This window comes from Lepidochelys olivacea, assembly GCF_965140295.1.
Source record: "Lepidochelys olivacea isolate rLepOli2 genome assembly, chromosome: 8".
NCBI lineage: Eukaryota > Metazoa > Chordata > Testudines > Cheloniidae > Lepidochelys > Lepidochelys olivacea.
This window is the reverse complement of record NC_140418.1, coordinates 31305215-31331603: the sequence shown is the minus strand read 5'-3', so window position 1 is coordinate 31331603 and position 26389 is coordinate 31305215. Positions and strand designations below refer to the sequence as shown.

The following is a 26389-nucleotide window of genomic DNA, read 5'->3' as shown; positions in this document are numbered from 1 at the left end:
GGATACAGCTAGTGTCACTTGCTCTGGGTGTGGGACAGTGTGTACAGTCCCTGCCCACACAAGACCACACAACTAGTGGAATCACTAGTTAGTGCTATTAGTCACTGATCAGAAAAATACACATAATTTAAGTGCTTCGTACCATTCTGAAATAAGGTGCTCTTATAAATCTGAAAACTTAAGTTGTTTTCCCCACCAATATCCTGACAGCACTGGTTTACCATAAAACGTGACTAGAAAAATATATTCAACTACACAATTTTATGATATAATGAAACTTTATATATTTATTCCTCTAAAGTAAGAAAACTTACCACACTGTTGAACATGACATTATAAAAATCATATAATTTACAGCACTTGTAGATCTCAAAGTATATTAAAACCATGAACATTATTTGTAGCTATTGCATTACTGAACAGCTGATGTGAGTCAGTATGGTATATACAGTAGTCATCACTTCACATGAGTGATGAAAACAGACAATTTACACTCCTTAGCCCATACCGGTAGCTTATGAGTGGAGCAGTTATTAAGTACTAGTGGCGATGCATTTTATTGATATGTATTTATATTTTGTCTTGCTTAACAATAGAAAATTTTACTAGACAACTGTCCTGCACAACCAAATTGTATTTCACTTACTTAACAGAGAGGTTTTACCTAAAATCCAAACAACGAAGTATTAAGATCATAAAATGGGAAATTAGGGTACAAATCAGGAAATGTAAAACGAGACTATGTTGAAAAGTACTTAGAGTAATGTAAAAATAGAGAAGCCCTAGATTTAAATTGTACTGTAGTTGAAATGAAAATAGGTCTTGTTTCAGATCTTGAAAGTAGGCCTTCCATAGTGGGGCAGCTGGGCATGACTATTAAAGGATTAATCTCTGAATTCACAAGCACAGCAACGCCAACATATTTTACAAAGATGCTGCCATGTCAAAAAATTACTTACAGCAAATTCATTTTCAGGGTCAACAGATCCTTTCCTGACTGGTCTTGAGTAGTGGAATCGTTGAACGTAGTTGGATTTATAAAAGCTGAAAGATTTAAAGAAGATGTAAAAAGCATAATTCAAGTACAGCTGGATCCCACCATCAAAGTAAATGGCTTTCTTTTTGTCTGATTTTATTTTTTAAATTAAGTGTGATTTAGTGTTTGTGAAAAGTGCAGCAACAACAGCAAGGAAGACTGAAATCATTTATTCACCGAACAGGGACAGTAGCACTAAGTTTCATCACAGATGTGACTGTGACCTGGAGGATGTGAGCCTTTCAAAATATGGCTGAAATACTTAGGGGAAGCTGTAGTGGAGGGTTTTGCTTTTATTGACATGCACCTCTGAATTATGTTTTATGGATTGACCCAAAAAGCACTGTATATTGTTAAGAACAGTAAGTGACCAAGTGGAGTAGATGATATTTTGTTTTGGACTTAAATGTGTGCTTGTTCAAACACTTCCGATGCCAAATCAGTTGATCAGATCTCTGGATAATTCTGCCTACAACACAGCAAAATAGCTGTTTATTAAACATGAAGCCATAAACAACTATTTCTTATCACATCTCGATGGATTTTGAAAAAAAAAATCTAATAGAATGGAATATCAAGGTCGAATACACCAGTAGCATCCAGTGAATTTTCATACTATGATCTCCTTAGCTAAAAAATAATCTTCAACTACTGTTGCACAGCAAGAGGAACATCCACCTCGCCCTGTCCCTCCCCCCCACCCCCCGGCCCACTTTACCATACAATTAGGGAGGACTGAGAGGTAACTTGAAAAGAACACAAAACATACTTACATACTTTAAATATTTTACTGCCCAGGAGACTTTATTTATTTATAGGAATTCAATTTAAAGCAAAGCCAAGCAGAGACGGACTTTGCAGGGCAAAAACAATGTTTTAGGACTAGGTGCAACTTACATAAATATTTCCAGAAAGAATTTCAGAAATGACCTGGTATTTTGGCTAAGTAGGCTTAGAAAACATAGGGCCGAGTCTGGCCAAAGAGCACTCTCATTTTGCTCATTATTGTAAGTGTATGATTCCTGAACTAGGTGACAACCACTGAAATTACCTCTTTGGTAAATCACACTGATTAAAGAGGCATATCAATTCAAATAATTTTATATAACCACTTTTAGGACAGAAATTTTCAACCACTTTACTAGAATGAATGCACTAAAATCACCTCTTACAAATAAGAATTATACTTACAAACAAGTACTCTTCTCAAAAATAAATCCTCCCTATTTTTGGTGGAAGAAATTTAGTGCAGTCTGGCTGAGTTCTGCGTCTGAGATGTGATTACAAAATCTTACATAAGGCAAAAGATTTTCCTTTATGCAGGGGATTTCAAGAGTCTTACAGCACCACGTTCAAACTGTTGCTGGTGTTGCAGTGACTTTAAAGTCCAGTCAAAGAGGCCAGTTTCACTGAGGTGCTTGTCAGTCACCAATTATAAAATACATTTAAGTTGAAACTGGGAGCACCAAATTACATTTCATTTCAAAATAAGAGAAATGTGCTTGTTCCCATCCTTTTAGTTTTAGGTGGATCATTCATGCTTTTGCATTCTGGATTAGTTGCAATATCTGTAAAGATGCTACTGACAAACCTGCAGACAAAGAATTGCAGAAATCCATTCTGAATGTAACAAAAGCCTGTGGAACAGCTTATAAATCAGAAGGAGCCAGGGCAGTTAATAAGGCAATAAAAAGCTGTTGAACTTTCAGCCTTCTTTTTGAAGAGACTTAATGCCAATATTGTAACCCTGAGATTCCTTCAAATGTGGAACTACATGACACCATCCTTCCCAAGCAAAATGCAGCTGCCTCACATTGCTTTCAGAAAATTCTCTTTGCTAAGAATCAAGACCCTTTTATTCAACTAAGAAGATATCACTGAGTCTTCTATTTCTGCAAAGCTGCCTGAACAGGATTAGACTAAAAAGATAAGGATAATTTGCTGTTATCTGTGTGTTCCTGAAAAGAAAGATATTACCTAGCAGTGATCAGTTCCAAGGACAGCATGTATAGTGCTAATATCCTTGACATATATGACAGCTGAATAGGTTGGGTGCAAGTGGTGAGAGAGCAGATTTGAACCAAGCTAGCACATTTCCACTCCATTAAAGATGTACATTTTTCTTCCCATTGAATTAAAGCCTTCTAAACCAATACATGGAATGCCAGCAATTCACCTCTGCAATGTCTGCCTTACTTCAATAGTAAGGGCACACTGAAAAGGGAATTCAGTTTTGACCACTTTTTCCTAGGACTACTAGTAGCAATAAGAGATCTGAAACTGGATCAGCTAGATTATTATTAATATGTGGGACATCAGGACCCAGGTATGTTTCTGGTAAAGTGACCAGCTAGCAACTGTGAAAAATCGGTACAGGGGATGGAGGGTAATAGGAGCCTATATAAGACAAAGCCCCCCAAATCGGCACTGTCCCTATAGAATAGGGACATCTGGTCATCCTAGTTTCTGGGAAGGGTTTTTGGGGGATAGAGCCAGTCCCCAGGAACAAAAGACTTCCCAGGAGCATGGTGAGCCCCCGGCAACTGGGTAGGGAGGGAGGTGAGGTGTGTGAATCCAATCCAGACTTGGACTTAGGAGGAAGATCCACCCCCCCTAGGGCACCAGGATTCTCCCTCCCCAGCTTATGAACTCAGGGAGCAGTCTTCTGAGGGCAGAGCGAGATGAGAGTAGAGCTCAGGAGAGGATAAGCAGGGAAGGAAGGTTCCAGGAAGGAGCAAAAAAATAATTATGAGTAGATATGTTGGGAAAATTAGAGAAAGCAAGAGAGTGCCATGCAAACACTCGTGAGTTTTAATGTTCAGAGGTGACAGCAGCTGTCTCAGGCAGGGAGGGCAAGCAGGATGAGTGGTGTCACTGTTCCTGGACCGTCAGGGCTCTCTGAATTCGGCATGGTGGAAGAACAGAAAAGCAGCTGTTGCAGAGATGCTGTCTTGGTGTTGCTGAAACCACCAGAGGTGACATCACTGGGAAGAGAGGGAGAGGAGCCGAGCATTGCCCCTGAGGCTACAACAGCATATAGAGTAGTTTTTAAACTGGACCTGTCTCTGGTCCTCTACTAATATTGGTTCTGCTGCCCCCAGCGCTCACCTGTGTGCGTTTGTTTAGGTGGTTCTTGCTACTAGCCAGGTAGATCTTCTTTTAATCTAAACCTATCCCCAGTTACCTATTGCTGCTGCTCTTAGCCCATGCTTTAAATGAGTAGTTTCAGGAGGGAATTTGAAGGAACTAACATTTGCTTCCTTCTGATTCCCATTGACCTTACTCCGTAGGCTGTGAGGAAGTGTATTAGCAACAAACAGTGGCATTGGTTTGGAGGTCAGACAAGTATACAAACTCATGTTGTGTTCTAGAAAAAAAAACCCACCTCCTCCATCCCCTTGCAATTTCCCCAGGGAACTGGAATAAGAGGTTGGGAACTGTGTTTTTGGGAGAAGAAAAGCAGACTGTGGCAAAACACTACCCAGGCACACAACCGTTCAGTCCCACTGAAATCAATGAAGCTGCAGTGGGTATATATTAGAACAGATTCTGGCCGCATATCCAGAGTAATTTGGGCTTTTTTCTGTAAGCATATGGTAGTGTTTAAATGGCTGATGAGATTCTCTGAAATGTCAGGAAAAATACATTTAGTAACTGAGATAAGTGCATGCACCCTGGCTCACCAATAAATTGGCTGTGTTTATAAAAAAAGTCTTTCTCCATAGATTATTAACCCAGACTCTCACACCTTTTATGGTATCATTTATCCAACAAAAATAAACTTACTTTATGATTTGATCGGGTACTGGCTTATTTTTGAATCTGGTATGCTCCTCCAAAACTGGTTGCACAGTAAAGCACTGAATGTCTAAAATCACACAGGTTAAGGACATATGAAAGATAGTATGTAGCCTGGAAAACAAACAACATGTTGTCCAAGAGCAATCTTCCTAAGATTTTTATTCTAGAGAGGAAATATTTGGCGTTAACACTGAAAAAACAGACTAATTTTGAGATAGATACAATACAGTATCAGTTATCTGAGTAGGTTTACTGTTAGGTTAGTAGGCCTGAGAGTTAATTTATCACACTGAATAGTTTATTGTACTACAAAACAAAGCCTATTTGATACAAATATTTTCATTACTTAACTTTGACATAGGCATAGCGTATGGCATCGATTGGCAAAATGTCATGATGTTTAAAGATTTAGATCTTTGTCCAAATTACTGTGTGTCTGTAACAGGGTCGGCACCCACCTCTTGTGCATGCCCCCTATTCTCTGGCTGATAGTGCCTGCAAACACAGTTCTTTCATGGGGGGCAGCCCCTACCTCTCGTGGATGGCCCCCTTTCTCTTGGTTAGGTGTGAGCCTGCTTTTCTTTTTTGGTCTTACATCAGGGTGGCGCCTGCCTCTTGGAAGCACCCCACCCCAGCTGCTGGTTCTCTCAGCTGGTCTTTGGCAGCTCAGACCTCTGGCTGAGCTGTACACGCTGTCCCCCCTTTCCGGGGTATACAGTTCTGAGTTCTTATCATGGCCCTGGTATGGTGCCATAGTTCTTAGGCTTCTTCCCTGAGGTACTGCCTTCTTCAACCACCCAGCCAGAGCCCATTTCGGTACCCTCAACTGGTGTCTTTTTCAGCAGCCCTCTCAGGGCTCAGTCTGCAACCAGACCAGCAGGGCCCATCTCAGTACTCTCACCTGGTCTGGCCAGGTCCTGGGATCAGTCCCCTGGGCTCAGCCTGCCTGCAGTGACCTTTTCATGGTCCTGCTGCTACTCTATCCATCCAGCCAGGCACCCGGTCTTTGGCAGCCTCTGCTGGGCCCAGTTCCGTCTGGTGAACTCTCTGCAGTCAGCTATCTGCAGTTCTGCTGTTCGTCTAGCCAGCCAGGCACCTGGTTCTCTCTCATCAATTGAAGGTTCTGCTCTGCTGCTTGCCTTTTATCTGGCCCTTCTGGCCCCTTATTAGTCGCTCCAGCAGCCCCCTCTAGGCTGCCCCCCTCTAGGAGGACTTCTCGCCACTCTATTCTGGGGCAAGGTGATGCAAGGCCAAGAGGCCTCCAGGCCTAGTCCACCCTGCCACAGTGTCACTTGTGTCTTAGATTTCCATTTTATAAGTGGGTGCTTAGTTTCAATAGAATATTGTGTGGGCATAAATCATATTCTTACACATTTCACTCAAGCACTTACAGTCAGATTCTGCCATCTTTCCTTACGTGTGGAAGTGCCTTGCTCTATGACTAGTCCCATTCACTTCAGTGGGACTACCTAGGTGTAAATTGCTCTTTATTCTGAGCAAGGATGTCAGACTCTGACCTTTAGAGAGGAAATATAGTCTAGTGATTAAGGCACTGGACTGGAACTCATGAGATCTGGGTTCCAGTGTTATCTTGGGCAAGTCTGTCTGTCTCTTTGGGCTTCAGTTCCCCATTTGTAAAATGGAGGTAATATTACTTTCCTCCATTTATTCTCCAATGTTCCCTCCATTTATTACTCCCATATTCCTTCCATGTGAGGTGCTCAGATACTATAATGATCAGTGCCATAGGGAAGCCTACAAATAATAAACACACAGTTTTAAAAGGAGATAAAAATAATCCTGGGTTTAAACTGTAATATCTGATCCTTTGGTTACCCTTTGCTCACCCAAATGCTGGGGGCATTTGAATCCAGACCCAAACCAGTGGCTCTCTAATGGTCCAGATCAGAACATGAGGAAAAGGAGACAAGAAGTGAGCAATCTACCAGGAACATTCCAAACAAGAAAATACCTTTAAGCTCTTTTTAAAATAAAGCGGAGAATGATTATTTGAGATGGATTTGATGATGTAGCACATTCCAAAGGCTAGGAACGCCCACAGCCATGGCGCCACTGCCTGGTGACATAAGGAATGATAGTGGGATCTGTAAAGGGCAGGTGGTGTACAAGGGCAGTTTCAATTAGAACAGGGAGGTCATGCATGTGGCCTTTAATGAAGGCCTTGTTCAGGGAGGTCATGCATGTGGCCTTTATTGAAGGTCTTGAATGAAAAGCCTGTAAAAGACAGGAATGCCACCTGATACACGACCTGCCACTTTAAAGGTAGCCAATGCTATTGCTCACTACAGTTGTTACACGCCAAGTTGGTAAAGGTAAACTGTGTGTGAACTCAAAAGAAGACTAAAACAGAGTGCCCCAGAACTGGGGGAGAGAGAGGATGGGCACACAAGCCTTAGAAGAGAAACAGCCTATATATGTGAAACTGGAAACTGAGGTGTCACGTGAATAGGTGCTTGTCACTTTTATGAAATGATCACTCTCTGAAGCCAAATTCCTTCAGGTATGGCTGGTGCCGCAGCTCCCTGTCAGCTCTGGAGAGCTGAACTCCGGTGAACAGCCTCCTCCAGAGTTTTCAGATGTACTCATGTTTGCTCATTAGTTTCGCTTTTCATCAAAAAACAAACAAACAAAACAAAACAAAAAAAAACAACAACCCCCCCCAGTCCAACAAAGGCATTTCAAACATTAAGGGCTTGTCTACAAGTTGTGTTAGTGCAGCACCAGCTGGGGTAGAAATTCTAGTGCACTGCACACCAGCATGTTGTGCATTAACTGGCCTGTGTGGACCCTGCTGGTGTGCAGCACAAGTTTCCTAGCGTGTGTTAACGTAGTACCACAGGACAACATCAGCACAAGCTAGGAAACTTTTAATATGCACCAGAATCCACTTAGGCTAGTTAGTGCACAACTAATTATGTAGACAAGCCCTAAGCGCAGTAGTACAGGTGCATTTTGGGGATGAAGGGGGAGTATTGTTCAGAATTATGTCACTGTGCCACCAGGGTGTTTCTAACATAAGCAAAGGATTCTTGAGAAGGAGAGGAAAGACCCAAGCTGGTGAGACAAGACGTGTCAGTGACTAAGTAGATTTAAACTTAGATTTCAAATGTTAGAAAAGCATGTGCATGATTTATTTACAAGCAGTTCTAGGAAGCCAGCCGATGTTCTGTGCAGCTTTTGAGGACAATTGCAATATACTGTTCAAATAAAAATGAAGTGTGTTTGGTTATTACAATAGACTACTGAAACGATGCCCAGCAGGTAGCCACAGGCGGGGTGGATTTCAAAAGCTATCACATGTCTGTATGCTAAAGTATGTTTTTTGAAGGGAGGGTGGAGGGTACATTAAGTACAATAAGAGCTTCTCTTTAACTGCTCCCCCCCTTGAGTGTTGGGGACTGAGAAAGGAACAGATGATATCTCGACAAGCAGTTATGAAGTATTCTTAAAAGATATGCATAATGGTTACAAGACTTTAGGTTCCTGTTCAGTAAGTGAGTCAGGTCATTAAAAAGCATAGTAAAAAATAAACACTTATATTTATGATGTTTCAACAAAATATTGCCTTTTCCTATAATTCAGAAATATCATGGAAATGAAAGGAACCAAGAAATACTGGAAAGATGTAAATAATACTGATATGGTGTGAAAGCACATGAATTAGCTAAATTTAGCTGTTCATAACATTTGATGTTACAGACAGAACAAATGCATGAATTGTATTTAACAGCACCACTTTGCACCGACAGCCCTCCAACTGAGCCTCTCAAAGTGCTTGCCAAACAATAGGAATCCATCCTCACAGTTTTCCTGTGAGGTAAAAATCCTTACTGTCCTTTTTACAACTGAGGGACAAAGTGGGGAAGCAACTTGCTCAAGGTCATACAGTGCATCTGTTGCACATCCAGGAAAAAAAAAAAAAGTTTGCTGGTGTTCAGTCCCATGAAGAATATAGGAATATTTGAGCAATGCAGGTTACAGATTTTGACTGAACTAATGGTCAGTGGAACATCATGCTTATCTTATTTTGTCTGTTCCACACAGGTTACGTCTGCTAGCCTCACCCTCTTTTCAAGTTCAGTGCAGTTTCTATCTATTACCAGTTCAGAACATAATATATTTTTCTTCCATTTGCATCCTCTAATTAATCCCTCACTGTTCTTCCTTTCCCTTTTCCAGTTCAGACCAGTGTACTTAGGCAAGTTAGCCAGTTTAAACAAAACCAAACCAACTGGTCATATGTACCCGCAAATATTTGCGGACCAAAACTTTTGAAGTTCTAGGATGGGATTTTTAAGACCCACCAATGTTGGCATAACTCCGCTCCTATTGAAACCAATGGGAGTTTTACCATTGATTGCCATGTGACATTCCACAACAGCACAAGACACCCATTGTACTAGGTGTTGTAGAAACACAGACTAAGAGATAGTCCTACCCACAAAAAGTATACATAATCTCTTTTGAGTGTGGTGTGAAGGGAATTAGACATACAATTGCTGTTCGCATTAATGGGAGTTGTGTACATGCTACTGCACACGCATGCTGAACACATGCCTTTCCATAAAATCATTTTATAGTGATTTAGTTCACAGTGCTGCACTGCCTCAGTCAACAGATTTACACCATACTACTGTACAGGAGCCCCTTGCCTGTAGGCACCTTCCTTCTTAACATAGCTCCACCTTAGAATCACACGGTTAGAAGGGACTGCAAGATTCATCTAGTCTAACCCCCTGCCAAGACACAGGATTTGTTGTGTCTAAAATACCCAACACTATCCAGCTTCCTTTCATAAACCTTCAGTAAAGGAGCTACCACGACCTCCCGAGGCAGTCTGTTCTGTGGTCCTACTGGTCTTGCAGTTAGGAAGTTTTTCCTGAGATTCAATCTAAATCTGCTATGCTGCAGTTTGAATCCATTGTCTTTTGTCCTGCCCTCTGTGGCAAGGGTGAACAACTTTTCTCCATCCAGCCTTGTATGTCTTGAAGCCACATCTGCTTACTAATACTGGCAAAGTCCCTTTTCTCTGAACCAAGTACATCTACAGGCAAGCAAAGCAGCTTGATTCTATTTTTTCATTGTTAAGAGGATTTGAGGATGCTCAGCACCTCAAGAGACACTCACAACTTTGAATGATCAAATCCCCTAGAGCCAACCTCAGTAACAGTGACTGCCATCGCTGCATACCATGATTCACAGGAACCATGAACTTCAACAGTGTTGCTATCAGACTCCCTTGACAAAACAAATTTTTCCTTATTCTGTAAATTCCTATATTTAAGGATACATTGACCAGGAGAGTTTTTCATGTCCTCTCCAGGGGCTGAGGTGGTATTCATCTTCTCTGCATTTGGGAACTGGCTCATCAACTGTGCTTGGAAATCTTCTCTCCGCTCATACTCCTTCCCACGGTAGATGAACACTTTGTTCTGCAAGAGACGAATACTAGATTTCCTAGACTGGAAGGTCTTTGGGGCAGGGGCTGTGTGTGTGTTTGTACAGGGCCTAGCACTGTGGGGTCTCTGAACCTGATAGGGGCCTCTAATTGTTTCAGAAATATAAATAATTGATTCTAACCCACTTCCACTAGCTCCAGGAAATTGTCACTGATTCCCCCAAAGAAAATACTTCATGCTGCGAGACAGAAAGAGGAAAAAAAGACTGAATTCAGAATGTGCCTTTACAGTAGTAACTAAACAGAAAATGGGGAGGTGGGCAAACTGTTAAAATTCCTTTTCTTCTTTCCCCTTTATGAAAGAAACTTGCTTTATAATATACATATAACCTCTCTTCTCCCTGTTCCTCTCCCCAGTATTATAAACTTCTAATTTACAGCACAGTCAATTCCAAGGAGTTCTCATCTGTTGTTCGGTGTACTTGGTGTGACGAGATCGGGAAGGAAAGAGGCAGGTGTCCTTACAGTTATATGAAACACACCCATTCAGTGTTAATTTTTGAAGCAGGGGGAAATGTCATTAATATTAAATTAAACAAAGGCGAGTAGTCAAATCTTTAGCCTAAATACCCAACACCTAAAACCTAAAAATAAGGTGAAATTATCTCCTCTGCAGGTGTTCCACTGAATGTCCTCCACAAAAAACCAGTCTGTAAGGCTGAACTGGTGAAGGGAGGCATTGCATTTGCTACTCAAGCATGAGGGTGTATTTCAAGCTATGTTGGAACTACCATAGTACCTTAAAGTACACCAAATGTACCTATGTGAGGGGTATACTTACTGAGACAGGGACTCTGGACAGTGGTGAATATTTCAATGCACTAATGCTTTGACAAACACAATAATACTGAACATGGGCAGAAAGACCTGTCCTGGTAGCATCTCAGAGTCAAGACAAATCCCGTGATACTGAAAATTTAGAAATGTTGGCTGGGATTTTCAAAGAAACCTAAGGGAATTAGGCTGCCAAATGCCAGTGAAGTTCAATTGGACTTAGGAGCCTAAGTATCTTGAGCTCTTTTGACATCCCTATTTTTATTTGGGTTCTCGACTGAGGTTCTAAGATGGTGGTTGTAAAATGAAAAAAGGCAAACAATAGGTGAACAAGCATAGGGGTGGGTCAATGAGTGTATGTGCATTTAGATAGGCAGTAGTGCTGATTCAGTGCCCATCTATACAGAGAGTTAGTGTGTGGCAAGTTGAGGTGTAAATCTACAGCGTTCTAGCTTGCCATGCAGATCCTGCTACCTCACACCAAAAGCTCCATAATTCGCTTTGACCTATTGCTGTGGGCAGTACCAAAGCTATAGGCAATGCATCAAAGTGTACTGTGGAACTTTTAGGGTATGTCTACACTGCAGCTGGGAGCAATACATCCAGCGCAGGTTGACAGATTCAAGTTAGCACACTAAAAATAGAAGTGTGGATGTTACAGGCCATATGGCCGTGTGACAGGGTGCTACCTGGGGAAGGCTGCAGGCCCAGGTGAGGGCAGTTACACATTTTCTGGTGGGGGATTGTGAGTACCCAGGTGACAATCACAGGGCTAACAAAGTAATTGGGGAGAATACAAGGGGCAGCTCAGAAGGTGAGCCTGGGCAGGGGAGTCTATCTTTGCTGTAAGCCTGTATTGCACAGTATTACCATGTAAGAGGGAAATAAATGGTCTAAGACAAACAGCCCAGGATATGCGGCTGTGAACCTATCTGAACTAGTCAGGCAGTGAGGTTCACCAGGTACAGACAGAACAGGCAACTCCTATTCTCAGGCTCACCCAACCTCCTGCCTCTGAGCTCGGGGGGCTAGCCCAAGTCTTTGCTGGAGCTGCAATATCCGTGGTACTATTAGCGCACTAGCCTGAGTGGAGCTAGCACCAGTCTGTCTGTGTGGGCTGGGAGGCTTGTTCCCAACTGCAGTGTAGATATACCCTTAGTGCGCAACTTCAGGGTCGACACGACCAGTTAGGTGCAGCAAGCTAGAGCACTGGAGACTTAACCTAAGCGTGCCATAGAATATTAGGGTTGGAAGAGACCTCTGGAGGTCATCTAGTCCAATCCCCTACTCAAAGCAGGACCACCTGCTATATCATCCATGCACTCTCTCTTATTTCTCTGACAAGCCCCCAGAAGTGTGGACATGCACGCTTCAGGTATAGCTAAGGAGCAGTTCAGGTGTCATTTTTTGTTCACTCATAAGGAGAGCTACAAAAAATTACAAGTGTGTGTGAAAATGAACTAGATTTTAAGTTTTGATATGAACTCCAAACATCATTCCATTACTTCCTGGTACCCTTGCCTTCATTAGTCTGTCTGTGAAATATGTAAAATTTGGGCAGCCTCTGCCTACTTATAATATCTTGTAAGGATTCAGCATGCTGCCTTTTTACTCCATCACTACTACTACGAGGGTATTCTAGTCTACAAGGGAAATCAGAATAAATCAATTTAGAAGCATTTCCATCTGGGAAGGCTTTAATATGCTATTATAACAAATAATACTTCAGATAATTGTGAAATCTAGTGTCAATGCAGGATTAAATGAAGATCGGTTTTCCCCAGAGACCAACTACATTTTTACTAGTACAGTACAGTGGTGTTTATATGAGTATATAAAAAAAAGTTGCAGGAGAAATATACATAGAGAGACTTACCCTGAGGAATGTGGGAAATCCTTGGCCATAATATCCGACGGCAAAGTAGTCTGGTTTAGGCCTCAGAATTTTCATGATGTTTTCATAAAATTTAGCTTGTTGAATCTGAAATCAAAAATGATATTTCAGTCTTATTGTTTCAGAATCATAATACTTCAAGGAAAATGGTTTCTATTTTAACTCATTACTGGGATATCTTTTAAAAAATTTAGCATTCAGTCACTCTTTACACAGTTTTCTTGTGCCACATTAATTGTTTTATAAATTGTTTATGTAAGTATAATACACAGCTAAATTAAATGGGGTTAAACAATTTAAAATGAACTGTATGCAAAGTCACATATATCCCTAATGAGCAAGCGTGGAAACAAGCTGTCAGACACCTCAGAATTATACTAGGTAGGATCCATCGTAGCTAGCTGAACTTCACTGATAAGGTTAATGAGATAATGAACTTGAAAATGTTTCATGTCCTTACTGTAGCTTGGTGAGGACTGGGCCAGCTGTTCAGCATAATGCTAGAAGTCATGCATAAGGGGCAGACGTGTGTATGCTATTCTGAGTTGAGAACAGTGCTTCATTTTATTTACTGTGTCCTCAAGTATAACATTGCATTGAGTCTAGGCTATGTAAATGTGGTCTGCAAGAGATTTTTTTAAAATAAGGGTTGTAATCTTTTGATTTATCACATATGGAGGAAGTTTGAAAAAGTGCATGTCTGAGGAGTGGTCGGGGTTCCTCCAGATTTGTTTTTCACCTTAAACATTTCAGGAATATCAAGTTTTGACTCCCCTGGAAGCTTCAGGAAGGTGTCTAACACCTTCACTGAAATGGCAATGGTGTCAAATCTTCAAAAAAGGCTTCTTTATATGTGTGAGTAAAAAACAAAACACTCAGTGTTTAAACAGCCGGCCTAAAAATCCTGTCTTCTTTCATTTTCTCAGCTTTCATTCTACTGGCTCTTGTGATTGCACTACTTCACTAGTTCTCCATTCACCACAGACTCTTCCAGGCTTGACAGGATCTGAAATTCTAATGTCAAAAGCATATGCGGGGAGAGGGAATACTTTAAACCTTTTTTTCTACATCATAAAGAAGAACAAAAAAAGGGCACAAGGCTATTCTGTATCCTTTAGGTAATTTTTAAACCTTGCAAGTCAATTAATGCAGGGTAATGACTCCTGGGATTTGCTTGGTCTCATCTCATCTTATCTCTAGAATAGTGTCAAATGATTAAATATGCATACATACATATATAATAATTAACCACTTTTGTAAGGCTCTTTAGCACAGAAATTTTATTATTTAATTTGGTATCAAGGTATGATCGGTGACAAAGTAAAGTATGTGAAATGATCTAAAAATCAATATGGATAACAAATTCCTATGGACTCTTCAAAAACTCGTTTACCTATCTACCATTTGAGAGTTCAAAAATATTCATTTATGTTCCTGAAATGTTTTGGAGGGCCATGTATGTTCTTACCAGGTTCTGGCTTAGAAGTTCATAGTCAAAAACTTCCATTTCGTATTGTTCTGCTAGCTCTTTGCATAAGGATATTGATTCTTCCCACATCTGCAAAGTAACCACATATTCTAAAGTAAAATTACACAGGCAAAATTGAACACCAACAAATAAGGTTTTAAGGAACCACTGTTTAACTATGTATCCTTATTGTTTAGGCTATCTCTAAGCTGCAGATATTTATTAACCGCAAGTATGGAATGGAAGATTCAAGGCACCCATAATTCCAGGACAGCAGCTTAATGTGCAGAGTAAAAATATTTTATGGTTCATTATAGATAGGAACAAGTGAGTCTCCGGTACAGTTACGAGAACACCTCCAAAAATCACCTCAAACCTTTCAGTATCCTCCAAACATAGGTACAGCATCTCCAAGGGCTCAGACACAAACTCCATGCTCATTATAATGTGCTTCGTAGGGGCTCAATCCTGTAATCTATGCTTCCAAAGTAGTCCTTGCTCAGTTGAAATGTCCTATTCCACTAAATGATCTTGACACCAAACCACTGCCTGCCTATGAGACAGCAGTTTATTTCATTCCTCACAACATAATTTCTGTCTCAAGAAGAAACACTGGAAGGAAGGCAGGCATGCTTCAATGGACATAGAGAGCCAGATTTTCTAGTCTGCTAAGGGCATTTTGCTGTAAGCCTCACAAAGTGATTTTAAAGCAGCTGGAGACAGCAGGAGGATAACTCCCGCTCTGCAGAAAGATTTTCCACTACTTTCTGCGCCATACACCCCTCACCCCAGCCCAGATAAGGGAAAGGAGGGAACATGCTCAGGATGGGATGGCAGGGAGAGCGCCGCTATATTTGATCCTCCACTGATATAAAGTCACTGCCAGTCTCATGAATTGGGGCCAGTCCTGCACATCTGTAACCTACACTTGGATTGGGCAGCCCTGAATCAGAGAGGTACAACCAGCTGCCTGCAGCAATCTGTCCAAGCATAGCTTGGCTGAAGTGGAAAATTAAAGCTATTGTGTATCTAGGGTTATGGTGCATGGAGAGGTATTGTTACACAGCCACTATTTCAAATGCATATAGACAGACTGCTAGTAACAGTTAAATAGCACTGCACAGTCTGTGCCACAGTATAGTAGTTGGATAGTGCAGAAACACTAGAAGTTTCCTGTCCGAAAGGCTAACATTGGGGAAACAAGTTGGTACCAGTTCAGGACAAACAGTGGAACAAGAAAAAGTAAAGGAGCAACGGTTGGTCATTGTAGGTGAACTGCATCATTCAACAAGTGGGATTGAAGCCATTCTTTTGAAGGTCAGAAATGGTATTTGCCATATATCAGCTGACCTTCAACCAGACAGAGTAAGAAAGGACTTACAGGGTCACCGTGTTCAGTGTTTTCCACTGCAAAATTATTCCCTACTTTATGTTGTCCAGTGCTTTGCTCATTCTCGTTTTCAAAGATTCTGTGATGGGGTGTCGACCCCACCCAGGATTGACAGGGGTTGAGTTGGCCAGGTAGACCTATTATCTCCACAGGGTGAACCTGGAGAAGGAGGCAGGGAGCAGGGAACTAATTGTAAGCAGGCACAGCTGGTCAGGAACAGGTGGGGCCTATAAAGCAAGATAGCTGCTTCTGGGTAAGGGCAGTCACTCCCTGGGAAGAGGGTTTGGAGCTTGTTCACCCAGAGGAAGGATAGGAACCCAATAGTGTAGGAAGCAGTCCAGGGAAGGAGTAGAGAGGGCTGAGAGGGGAAAGCCCAGAACTGCTGAGCTGAAGGCCCTTGGACTAGTACCCAGAGTAGAGGACAGTCCTGGGTTCCCTTAAGAGCCACTGAGGGCATGGCAGTGAATGGGGAGACTGCTAGTGCAGAGAGAGATGTTGAAAGACTTTGGTAACTGGGAAGGGCGAAGGCTGAGTGACCTAGCTGGAGGGCTAAGTCACAAAGAGGTCGCTATGGGTCCTGGAGCGAGACAGAGAGAGGGGTGGTGTGTAAACTGGGGAAGGGGGCATCTGTCCCAAGAGCTAATCCCCAGAGTGACCAAGAGGAGGTGCCAGACTAGCAGCGAGTGGAGCACCCAGGACAGGTTCAATCATGGAGTCAAAGGGACCTTTACTATTGGACATCAAAAGGTGCAGGATCAGGACCTTAAAAAGGTATTTAGTGGCCTATATATGACTTGTGTGTTGGCCACTTGTCTAAAACCACATCTGTCTTTCTGAGATCCTGTGTTTTTTTAGGAAGAGGACAGTGTGTTGGAAAAATAAGAACCATATCAGTTTATTGTTAATGGAAAATGCATTGCATGTCTGTAATTATTTTATTTATGTTGGGCAACATACACTATTCCATTGTTTTGCCTGAGCTAAGAAAGAAATAGACTTTCTAGACTGGATGTCAGTTACAAACATTAGCCTTCTTCCTTTCTATATTTATTTATAAGACATATTTATTAAAAAGGAGCTGTCTATACTGAATCTCCTTTTAGATGAAATTTTTACTTATGAACCACATTTCCAAAATGATTTTACCCAGTAGCCAAAGAGATGTTTTTGGTATAATAAAATGATTGCTAAAGGCCACTGTTGCACGAAGTAACACAGTCAGAATGTTAAAGCAGTTACCTTTCCCTTGTCAAAGTATTCTATAATTTTTTCATACAAGTTTTCTTTCAACTGTCGATGGGTCTGTGAATACTGGAATTCTGTCTGCATAACTTGAGGTGCACACTGTTCATCTGACCACTGTGAGAAAAACATTAAAGAAAACATACTTTTGGAGGCAAAGTAAAAAAATGTTAAGTTTCTTCTGTAGTTCCCTAACATCCAGAGAGTAGGGAAATGCCACAGCAAGGATGCAAATTTTTCAACATGCATCTGAATAACTATTTCATGTTGGTAACTAGGGTAGGTCAATATTTTTTGGATGGAACAGTTTTCTGTTAAAAATGCAGGTAATACAGATTCATGTCTATTCTGATGAAATGCTCTGCGGAAAAGTCAAAACATTTTGTTCTGAGAGTATTTCAATTCTTTTTTCGGATTTTCTATCATATTAAAATATTAATGTAGTATGTATATGTAATATAGATTAATATAATATAAAAGTCAAACAAAATGAATTGAAATGTCACTATTTAAACACAACGTTTTGATGGTCCTGAATTTAAATTTTTCAGAATTTTCATTTCTCTGGAAATTTGAGGGTTTTGTGCCAATTTAGAACTTAAAAAAAAAAGAAAAAAGAAAAAAGAATATCCCATAGAACAGAATTACAGTTTCCAACCAGCTCTATTGGTCACATCAGGTTCTTAACTGGATTGTAGTGAAAATAAGCATTAGTTAAGAAAACAGGCAGAGGGAAAAATTTGAAAAGATGACCCCTGTCATTTAAAATGAACATTTTAATATGTCCATATTGCAGTAGCTGACAGGGGCAAATTTAATTATGGCCGAATATTATATGTAGGTTTCCAATCGAGCCCTAATTTGGAAATTGTGAGTACAGTAAGGTCAGAAAAAAATGCAGTAATTATGGAGGCTTAAATTGCTCCAAAAGTCACACATCCTGTCTTTATATTTTTTGGTGAAACTATTTTTGTCACAATTTTTAATTACCGATACATAATTTTAAATCATCAGCTGAGAACATCTAGTATTTCTTCTCAGGAAGTATGCTCTAATTGTCATTAAATGTCTCAGTATTTGCAACTACCAGGAAATTAGACTGCTACTAATGAAATAATTAATACAAGTCTTTGATTTATTGTTTAAAACAGATTATACACACATACACACATTTCTAAATCTGAAAATTGTGACAGCTCATTATATACATTCAAATGTGAATTCAGTAGTCTAACCTTCAAAAGAGAGGTGTGGAGCAGAAGGGCGTATGCAGCTTCTGTGTAATTCTCACAATCTAAATGAAGATCTCGCAATTTATACAAGTATCTGTTACAAAGGGGAAGAAAATCAGAGTTTAAAAATATATGTAGTGTTCTGGCAAAATGCATGAATGGCTTGCACCCACAGTGAAACTCTCCAGAGAAAGAATGAAAGATGCTATGGAGTAACCACCCTTTGAGATCTCAAGGTTATTTGGGGGGAAGCTATTAATTAACTAACATTTGTCTGGGCCATTAGATTTGTCTGAGCTTCCTTTGTGCTGTGGAGCATCTGCAAAAATGTAGGGCTAACGATCAGGCCACCTTTACCAGAGTAACTGCCATGCCTGCACCTGTGCGGGTAAAACTGAGATGTGTAACAAACACATTTGATCCACATTTTCCAGCATTTCCAAACCTGGGTGCACTCTGGAGTATTATCAAAAATAGTTTGCCTTTTGACTGCTGCCAACTACCTGCCATTGTTATGTAAATTGTTAATTGTTTTGTAAATTGTTAATTGTTTTCTCCTGTGCTATTTTGCCCTAATTTTATGTGGCTGTTTCATTTTACACATGTAAATGCCACAGATAAGACTAAAGTAAGCAAAAAAAAATTTGATCCAGTTCCTCCGCTATGGTTAAGGAGTACACAACACAGTACAACACAGAAGAGCATAGAGATGGTGTGCAGGTGGCTTGCTCCAATCCTGACCTGGCTATCACCAAGACGGGTCCCTAGCATAAGTCAGAGCAGCCTTCAGGCTGCTCTAAATTATATACCAACTGCCAGTGGCCCCAAGGGTCTATTGTTACAATAGGTGGGTATAACCATGGCCCAGCCACATCTCCTCCACCTACAGGGAGGGGAAGTGTTGCCTAGGTAGTGATTTTCCCTGCACAGGGGGACAAATTAAGGCCCTAAGTAAGCTTAGAGACAACATAAAGTCAGGTAATGCTAGAAAAGTTTTGCTGGTGTGTGTATTTCTCCAGCAGAAAATTATTCAACTTGTAATTGTATGTAGTGCTGCTTATTTAGCACACGCTGTAGTCTGAGCACATACTACAAAACTGGAAAGTGTTTCTCTGTCTCTCTGTAAATGTATGATGATTTCCCTCCAACTTCATATCCAACTATATTTTCTTTATTAAAGAGAATGCAATCATTCATTCAAATAAACTTTATTCTGGAAAATAAAGTGCTGTTGATGAATATTTACAATAGATTCCAACTTTCTGAAAGCTAAGTAAAAAATAGATTAAAAAGTATAAATGAGCCTAAGGATATTATGGACTCATTGTGCATGATGAGCTACAAGGGCATAACACAAATCCATGTAGTATGCTGAAGACAGTGTGCATAAAAGGAATATTACTGCACTCTTTAAATAAAAATCAATAGAGCAATTACCATACCTTATATACATCCCTTCACGGTTAATATCTTTGTAGAAATTCTAGAGGAGGGAAATAATTACAGTGTTAGTTTCCAATATCTGTTATTAAAATACTTTTCAGGACAAAATTCCTCATGCTAAGTATTCTTTTCTTTTTAATAGTATAAACACTGCAGAAAGAAGACCATAATTCTGTATTTTGGCACATTTTATCATTATCATTTTAAAACTTAAATTATGAATATCACAGTTTGTGGTATGCATTATTTACAAAACATTCTCAATTAAAACCTGATAATATGGCTGCTTCAATCAACATTTTAGTTCCTTTATAGCACAACCATACATAGAATCTTCCAGTTCACTATCACAATTATTAATGATGGCCCTTTTCTTTGTAAAGGGAAAAAAGGGTTATCCAAAGGCAAACATTGATGTTACATGCTCCACCAGTTAGCTACTAAAAAGGGTTTGGGATTTCTGATAATGATAGATCTAACAAATACTTCTGAACTATGTCTCTAAGGAGGCAGAGTTCAGGAAGGGGGGCAAAGAGACTGTTGCGGGCCACTTTGGTTTCCTGTGTAAGTTAAAGCAGCCTTTAGGACTATTCTAACATATGCCCATGTTAGAAATCATTCCCAAGGGACTAGTTAGAGAATAGCTGGAATATTGTACACTCCAACCACAGCATCTTCCTTGCTGCCTATGCCCTTCACTGGGGACTGCCAATGGAAGGGGGGGAGGGTGAGCAGGGACGGCATAGGTCATTATATCAGCCCTATGGCTTTTGGAGAAATTCCCTGGAATCCAGCTACTATCCAACCCCTTTATACCAAAGAAAAGACTGAGTGGTGAATGTAGCCTAGAACCAGGGTCACAGGCTTCAGTGGGACTGTTTTCATGAGTAAGCTTCATCAAGCTCAGACACTTGGCCCCTTGCTACCAGTGCAATTTACTGGCTTCTCTCCCCTCTTGATGATTTAAACGCAGCATTTCTTACTTGTTTAACTCAGTTAAGGTTGATCGTGTTTTGTAGAGTGATTTCTTTGTTTTTTAAGAAAGTAGGGCAATGTGTTGTGTGGTGTAGAGGAAAGTGTGCCAGGGAGGCCAGCAGGAGGGGTGTGGTCAGAGAAATAGGACTGAGAGAACTCATTTGGTGGCTTAAGCTATGTCTACACTGGCACTTTGTCAGCAAAACTTTTGTCATTCAGGGGCGTTAATAAAATGCACACATGTACCGACAAGAAGTGCCAGTGTGAAGAGCACTTTGTTGGCAGGAATGCTCTCCTGCAACAAAGCCACTGCTGCTCGTGGGGGATAGAAGTTTTTTGTCAGCAGGAGAACTCTCTCCTGCCGAGAAACAGCAGCTACCTTGTGTACCTTTCAGCGGCATGGCTGTAGCAGCATGGCTGTGTCACTAAAAGCCTCACAGTGTAGCCACAGACTTACAAGAGGATTGCATATGGAGAAAATTCCTCTGTAGCACAGCTATTAGCTCCAATTGGCAGGCCACTGTACTTTCAAGCCTGCTCCTCTCCCTGAGCCAGTTAATGTTAGATGCTGAGAAAGGAGAGCCTCTTGGCTGGCTACAAATAGGGGTGGGTCTTCACAGCTCTATCCCACCAGTCCTTGGCTGCTTTGAGGAGGTCAGAAGAAAGTGTTCTCTGATATTTGATCTGTTCCCTAGCTGGGATGGGAGAGAGTGGGAGGGTTGAGTGTGTATATGGATTTTTCCTTCATGTGAATAATTCCAGTGCCTCCTCTTGCTGCTGCTCAGAGTTTTGCCATGCAGCAGCAAGAGTAGCATTGTATGAGTTTCACTAATATTTCTAGACAGGCCAGAGTAGCATGAATTTCATTTTGCTGCTGCCTGGCAAAGTTATGAGCAGCAGCAGTGGCACTGAGCTGTCTGCAGATTCAAAAAACAACACTGCATCAGTTCAGATTTGGAAGGCTCTTCCCACAACATAAAGGTAGAACATATTTTTAAAATTGAAATCTTCCACTTTGCATAAATTGATGTCTTAAGTCACTCATTTCCCTGGGCAAGCTTTACACTCACCAGTGGTGAGGAGATTTTTGAACCCCTTCTCCATTTTTATAATTTATTTTGAAAGGAGGCACATACCAATAAGTTGACAGTGCAGCTCATGCGGTTGTCCTTGCTCTCATCATTCATCACTGTTCGGTAATCCAGCAGCTTTTCCAAAAGGCCTTTTACTAGGTTTACAAAATTTTCAACTGTCTTGGAAATGTCCCGATACTCTGAAGAACATTCCACGAGTCTGCAAACAAAGAGAGAAAACTGCTTTATGGTGATGTTATAACAGGTGCACCCTGAGCTGAGATGCTTTGGGGCAAACACTATATTACAACGATGATAACTATATTACAGTATTGATCATAAAACAGGCATAGAGTGTATTTGAGATTTCCTTTGTGATTTGATAATCTACACATCTAAAAGTTGGCTGGGGAGCAAGTCCAAACAAAGTATGGAATATTCACTTGTCTACAAATACAATTTCGAGGGTGTGTACATATGTTCTTTGCCGGGGTCCGATTATTTCCATTCCCCTTTACTATTTGCAAAGTCAATGCATTACAGAAACCCTCCCTCTACGTGAGTCCTGACATCAGCCAGAGAGGATTGCTGTGGGATGTTGTGGCAGCCGAGAATAGTGACACCCACACCACCACCAGCTGGTTCGGTGAGTTTAGACACCAAAACAGAATTCCAGCTCTATCCTGTGCTCCACGAGGACATTTTACAGGCATGTAACATAATCCATGAGGACTATAGAAGTACACCTCATTTTGGATTTCAGAAATACACAAACTTTTGGGGATGAAGTAAAACAAAACATTTTTTTCCAACAAGCATACGTGATAGGAGGTAACATGAGACCAAACCCTTATAAAGGAGTGGTGCACAGGTGCACACACACAAAATGTTTATATACTGCATTCTGAGGGTACTTCTACACTGCAATAAAAGACCTGCAGTATGGCCACAGCATGATCTGTCTCGTGTGGTTCAGGCTAGGGGACTAAAAATTGCAGTGTACCTGTTTGGACTCAGGCTGGAGCCTGGAATCTGAAACCCTACTAGGGTGGAAGGTGTCCGAGGCCAGGCGCCAGCCCATGTCTGAACATGTATACCACAATTTTTAGCCCGGAATCGTGAGAGCCTCCATGCCACAGGTTTTTATTGCAGTGTAGACGTAACCTGAGACAGTTCCTGCTTAATGCTCTCATGAGGATATGTCTGTATATAAGAAAGAGAGAAATACAAGTTGGATAGTTCACACTGTGTTCTGATTTTAGTTTTGTCTTTGGCATAGGACAGTTGGGGGTTCATTTTGCAGTTCAAATTTTAAAAAATGTGTTTTAAGAGAGGGCCGAAGAGCTCAAGTCTTTTTTTCTCCAATCTAAATACTTACTTCACTGTCAGAAGGCTGTGGGGTTTATGCACTTTATTTCATTACCAAAGGACACTATGTACAGTGGTCATCACTAAAAAAAGACAACCCTGAAGTCACTTCCTGATAGGTGAGAGAGTAGGGATTTTCAGCTATTTTGTTTTAAAATGTTTATTTCTGATATTTTCTTAAGTTCAAAAATGGGCAGAACACAGCATGCCCTGCATTCTCTCTTCTACAATGCTTTATGTCAGTGGAAAGCAAACACTACAGGGCACCACTGTTTGAACAACAGAATGGTACTTTCCATCTAAAGTGTGCATCTCACAACTGATTGCCATTTCAAGATCAAAACTCAGCTCAATTTTTTCACGTCTAAGAAAAAGTAAATTGCATGCTGTGTGAATGATGGAAGAAGTGGGCTCTTACTCAGATGAAGGGATGAGTATAGTTCAGCTTTTAAATTCTAGATTTAATAAAAATATGCTCGGAAGCTTCCTAAATAGAGGATTTTGATAATTGTCCAAATTCTGCACGTAGCCAGCATTTACTCCTTCAAGTGACCCTGGATTTACACTCGTGAAACAGAAAGCAAAATTATGCTCACTAAATCTTACTCTCAAAGCATGAACTGATTTTATCACATAACCCACAGTGTAATAAATATGGGTTACATATGTTACTCCTAGATCATAAATGCTGGAAAAATCATGTGATGAATCAGTATGTTTCTACTGTTTGCCATCCCAGAGGTAAAAAAATACTGAAGTTTGAAACAACATGGTCTTACTGGAACGTCGTTGTCTTATTGGTTAGGTAATAAATGCACCTGGCTGGCTGCATTGAGTTCTGGGAAAACTAATACCACTAGATCTGTGTGAAACCCTCTGCCTTTAGATTGCACAAAGTTCCAAGGAATCTTTATGGCAAACTTTGGTTCACATTCCCAAATTCATAGAATCATAGAAGATTAGGGTTGGAAGAGACCTCAGGAGCTCATCTAGTCCAACCCCCTGCTCAAAGCAGGACCAATCCCCAACTAAATCATCCCAGTCAGGGCTTTGTCAAGCCAGGCCTTAAAAACCTCTAAGGAAGGAGATTCCACCACCTCCCTAGGTAACCCATTCCAGTGCTTCACCACCCTCCTAGTAAAATAGTGTTTCCTAATATCCAACCTAGACCTCCCGCACTGCAACTTGAAACCATTGCTTCTTGTTCTGTCATCTGCCACCACTGAGAATAGCTGAGCTCCATCCTCTTTGGAACCCCCTGTCATAAATATAAAGGGAAGGGTAAACCCCTTTGAAATCCCTCCTGGCCAGGGGAAAGCTCCTCTCACCTGTAAAGGGTTAAGAAGCTAAAGGTAACCTCGCTGGCACCTGACCAAAATGACCAATGAGGAGATAAGATACTTTCAAAAGCTGGGAGGAGGGAGAGAAACAAAGGGTCTGTGTCTGTCTATATGCTGGGCTTCTGCCGGGGATAGACCAGGAATGGAGTCTTAGAACTTTTAGTAAGTAATCTAGCTAGGTATGTGTTAGATTATGATTTCTTTAAATGGCTGAGAAAAGAATTGTGCTGAATAGAATAACTATTTCTGTCTGTGTATCTTTTTTGTAACTTAAGGTTTTGCCTAGAGGGGTTCTCTATGTTTTTGAATCTAATTACCCTGTAAGATATCTACCATCCTGATTTTACAGGGGGGATTTCTTTATTTCTATTTACTTCTATTTTTATTAAAAGTCGTCTTGTAAGAAAACTGAATGCTTTTTCATTGTTCTCAGATCCAAGGGTTTGGGTCTGTGGTCACCTATGCAAATTGGTGAGGCTTTTTATCCAACATTTCCCAGGAAAGGGGGGGTGCAAGTGTTGGGAGGATTGTTCATTGTTCTTAAGAGCCAAGGGTCTGGGTCTGTAGTCACCTAGGCAAATTGGTGAGGCTTTTTACCAAACCTTGTCCAGGAAGTGGGGTGCAAGGTTTTGGGAAGTATTTTGGGGGGAAAGACGCGTCCAAACAGCTCTTCCCCAGTAACCAGTATTAGTTTGGTGGTGGTAGCGGCCAATCCAAGGACGACGGGTGGAATATTTTGTACCTTGGGGAAGTTTTGACTTAAGCTGGTAAAGATAAGCTTAGGAGGTTTTTCATGCAGGTCCCCACATCTGTACCCTAGAGTTCAGAGTGGGGGAGGAACCTTGACACCCCCCTTCAGGTAGTTGAAGGCTGCTATCAAAGTCCCCCTCACGCTTCTCTTTTACAGACTCAACAAACCAGTTCCCTCAGCCTCTCCTCGTAAGTCATGTGCCCCAGCCCCCTGATCATTTTCAATGCCCTCAGCTCTCCTATTTGTCCACATCCCTTCTGTAGTGGGGGCCCCAAAACTGGACGCAATACTCCAGATGTGTATTATCCAGTGCCGAATAGAGGGGTATAATCACTTCCCTAGATCTGCTGGCAATGCTCCTACTAATACAGCCCAATATGCCATTACCCTTCTTGTCAAGAAGGGCACACTGCTGACTCATATCCAGCTTCTAATCCACTGTAATCCCCAGGTCCTTTTCTGCAGAACTGCTGCTTAGCTAGTCGGTCCTCAGCCTGTAGCAGTGCATGAGATTCTTCCATTCTAAGTGCAGGACTCTACACTTGTCCTTGTTGAACCTCATCAAATTTCTTCTGGCCCAATCCTCCAATCTGTCTAGGTCACTCTGGACCCTATCCCTACCCTCCAGCATAACTACCTCTCCCGGCAGCTTAGTGTCATTCACGGACTTGCTGGGGGTGCAATCCATCCCATCATCCAGATCATTAAATAAGATGTTGAACAAAACCGGCCCCAGGTCCGACCCCTGGGGCACTCCGCTTGATAAGGCTGCCAACTAGACATCAAGCTGTTGATCACCGTTGAGCCCGACAATCTAGCCAGCTTTCTATCCACCATATAGTCCATACTTTTTAACTTGCTGGCAAGAATACTTTGAGAGACCATATCAAAAACTTTGCTAAAGTCAAGATATACCACATCTACCGCTTCCCTCATATTCACAGAGCCAGGTATCTCATCATAGAAGGCAATCAGATTGATCAGGCATCACTTGCCTTTGGTGAATCCATGTTGACTGTTCCTGATCACTTTCCTCTCCTCCAAATTATCTTGGCCTATCCCAAATCTCAAGCAAGAGACTTGGACAAAACTCTGTAACCTGGTGAGTTTAATCCTGAAATTC

General features: G+C 41.2%; 1 protein-coding gene across 1 annotated transcript in view; it reads right to left on the bottom strand.

Annotated features, from left to right (window-relative positions):
- The window catches only part of DOCK2 (dedicator of cytokinesis 2), a 502335-nt gene that overhangs the window by 33352 nt on the left and 442594 nt on the right, over positions 1-26389 (bottom strand). The window contains exons 35-43 of the mRNA XM_084636234.1: positions 21871-22027; positions 19759-19799; positions 18320-18410; positions 17082-17201; positions 14453-14542; positions 12967-13071; positions 10149-10290; positions 4823-4904; positions 960-1044 (exon numbers count right to left, since the gene is read on the bottom strand). Of these exons, the coding sequence (XP_084492360.1) occupies positions 960-1044; positions 4823-4904; positions 10149-10290; positions 12967-13071; positions 14453-14542; positions 17082-17201; positions 18320-18410; positions 19759-19799; positions 21871-22027 (913 nt within the window). The remainder of the gene's footprint in view (positions 1-959; positions 1045-4822; positions 4905-10148; positions 10291-12966; positions 13072-14452; positions 14543-17081; positions 17202-18319; positions 18411-19758; positions 19800-21870; positions 22028-26389) is intronic.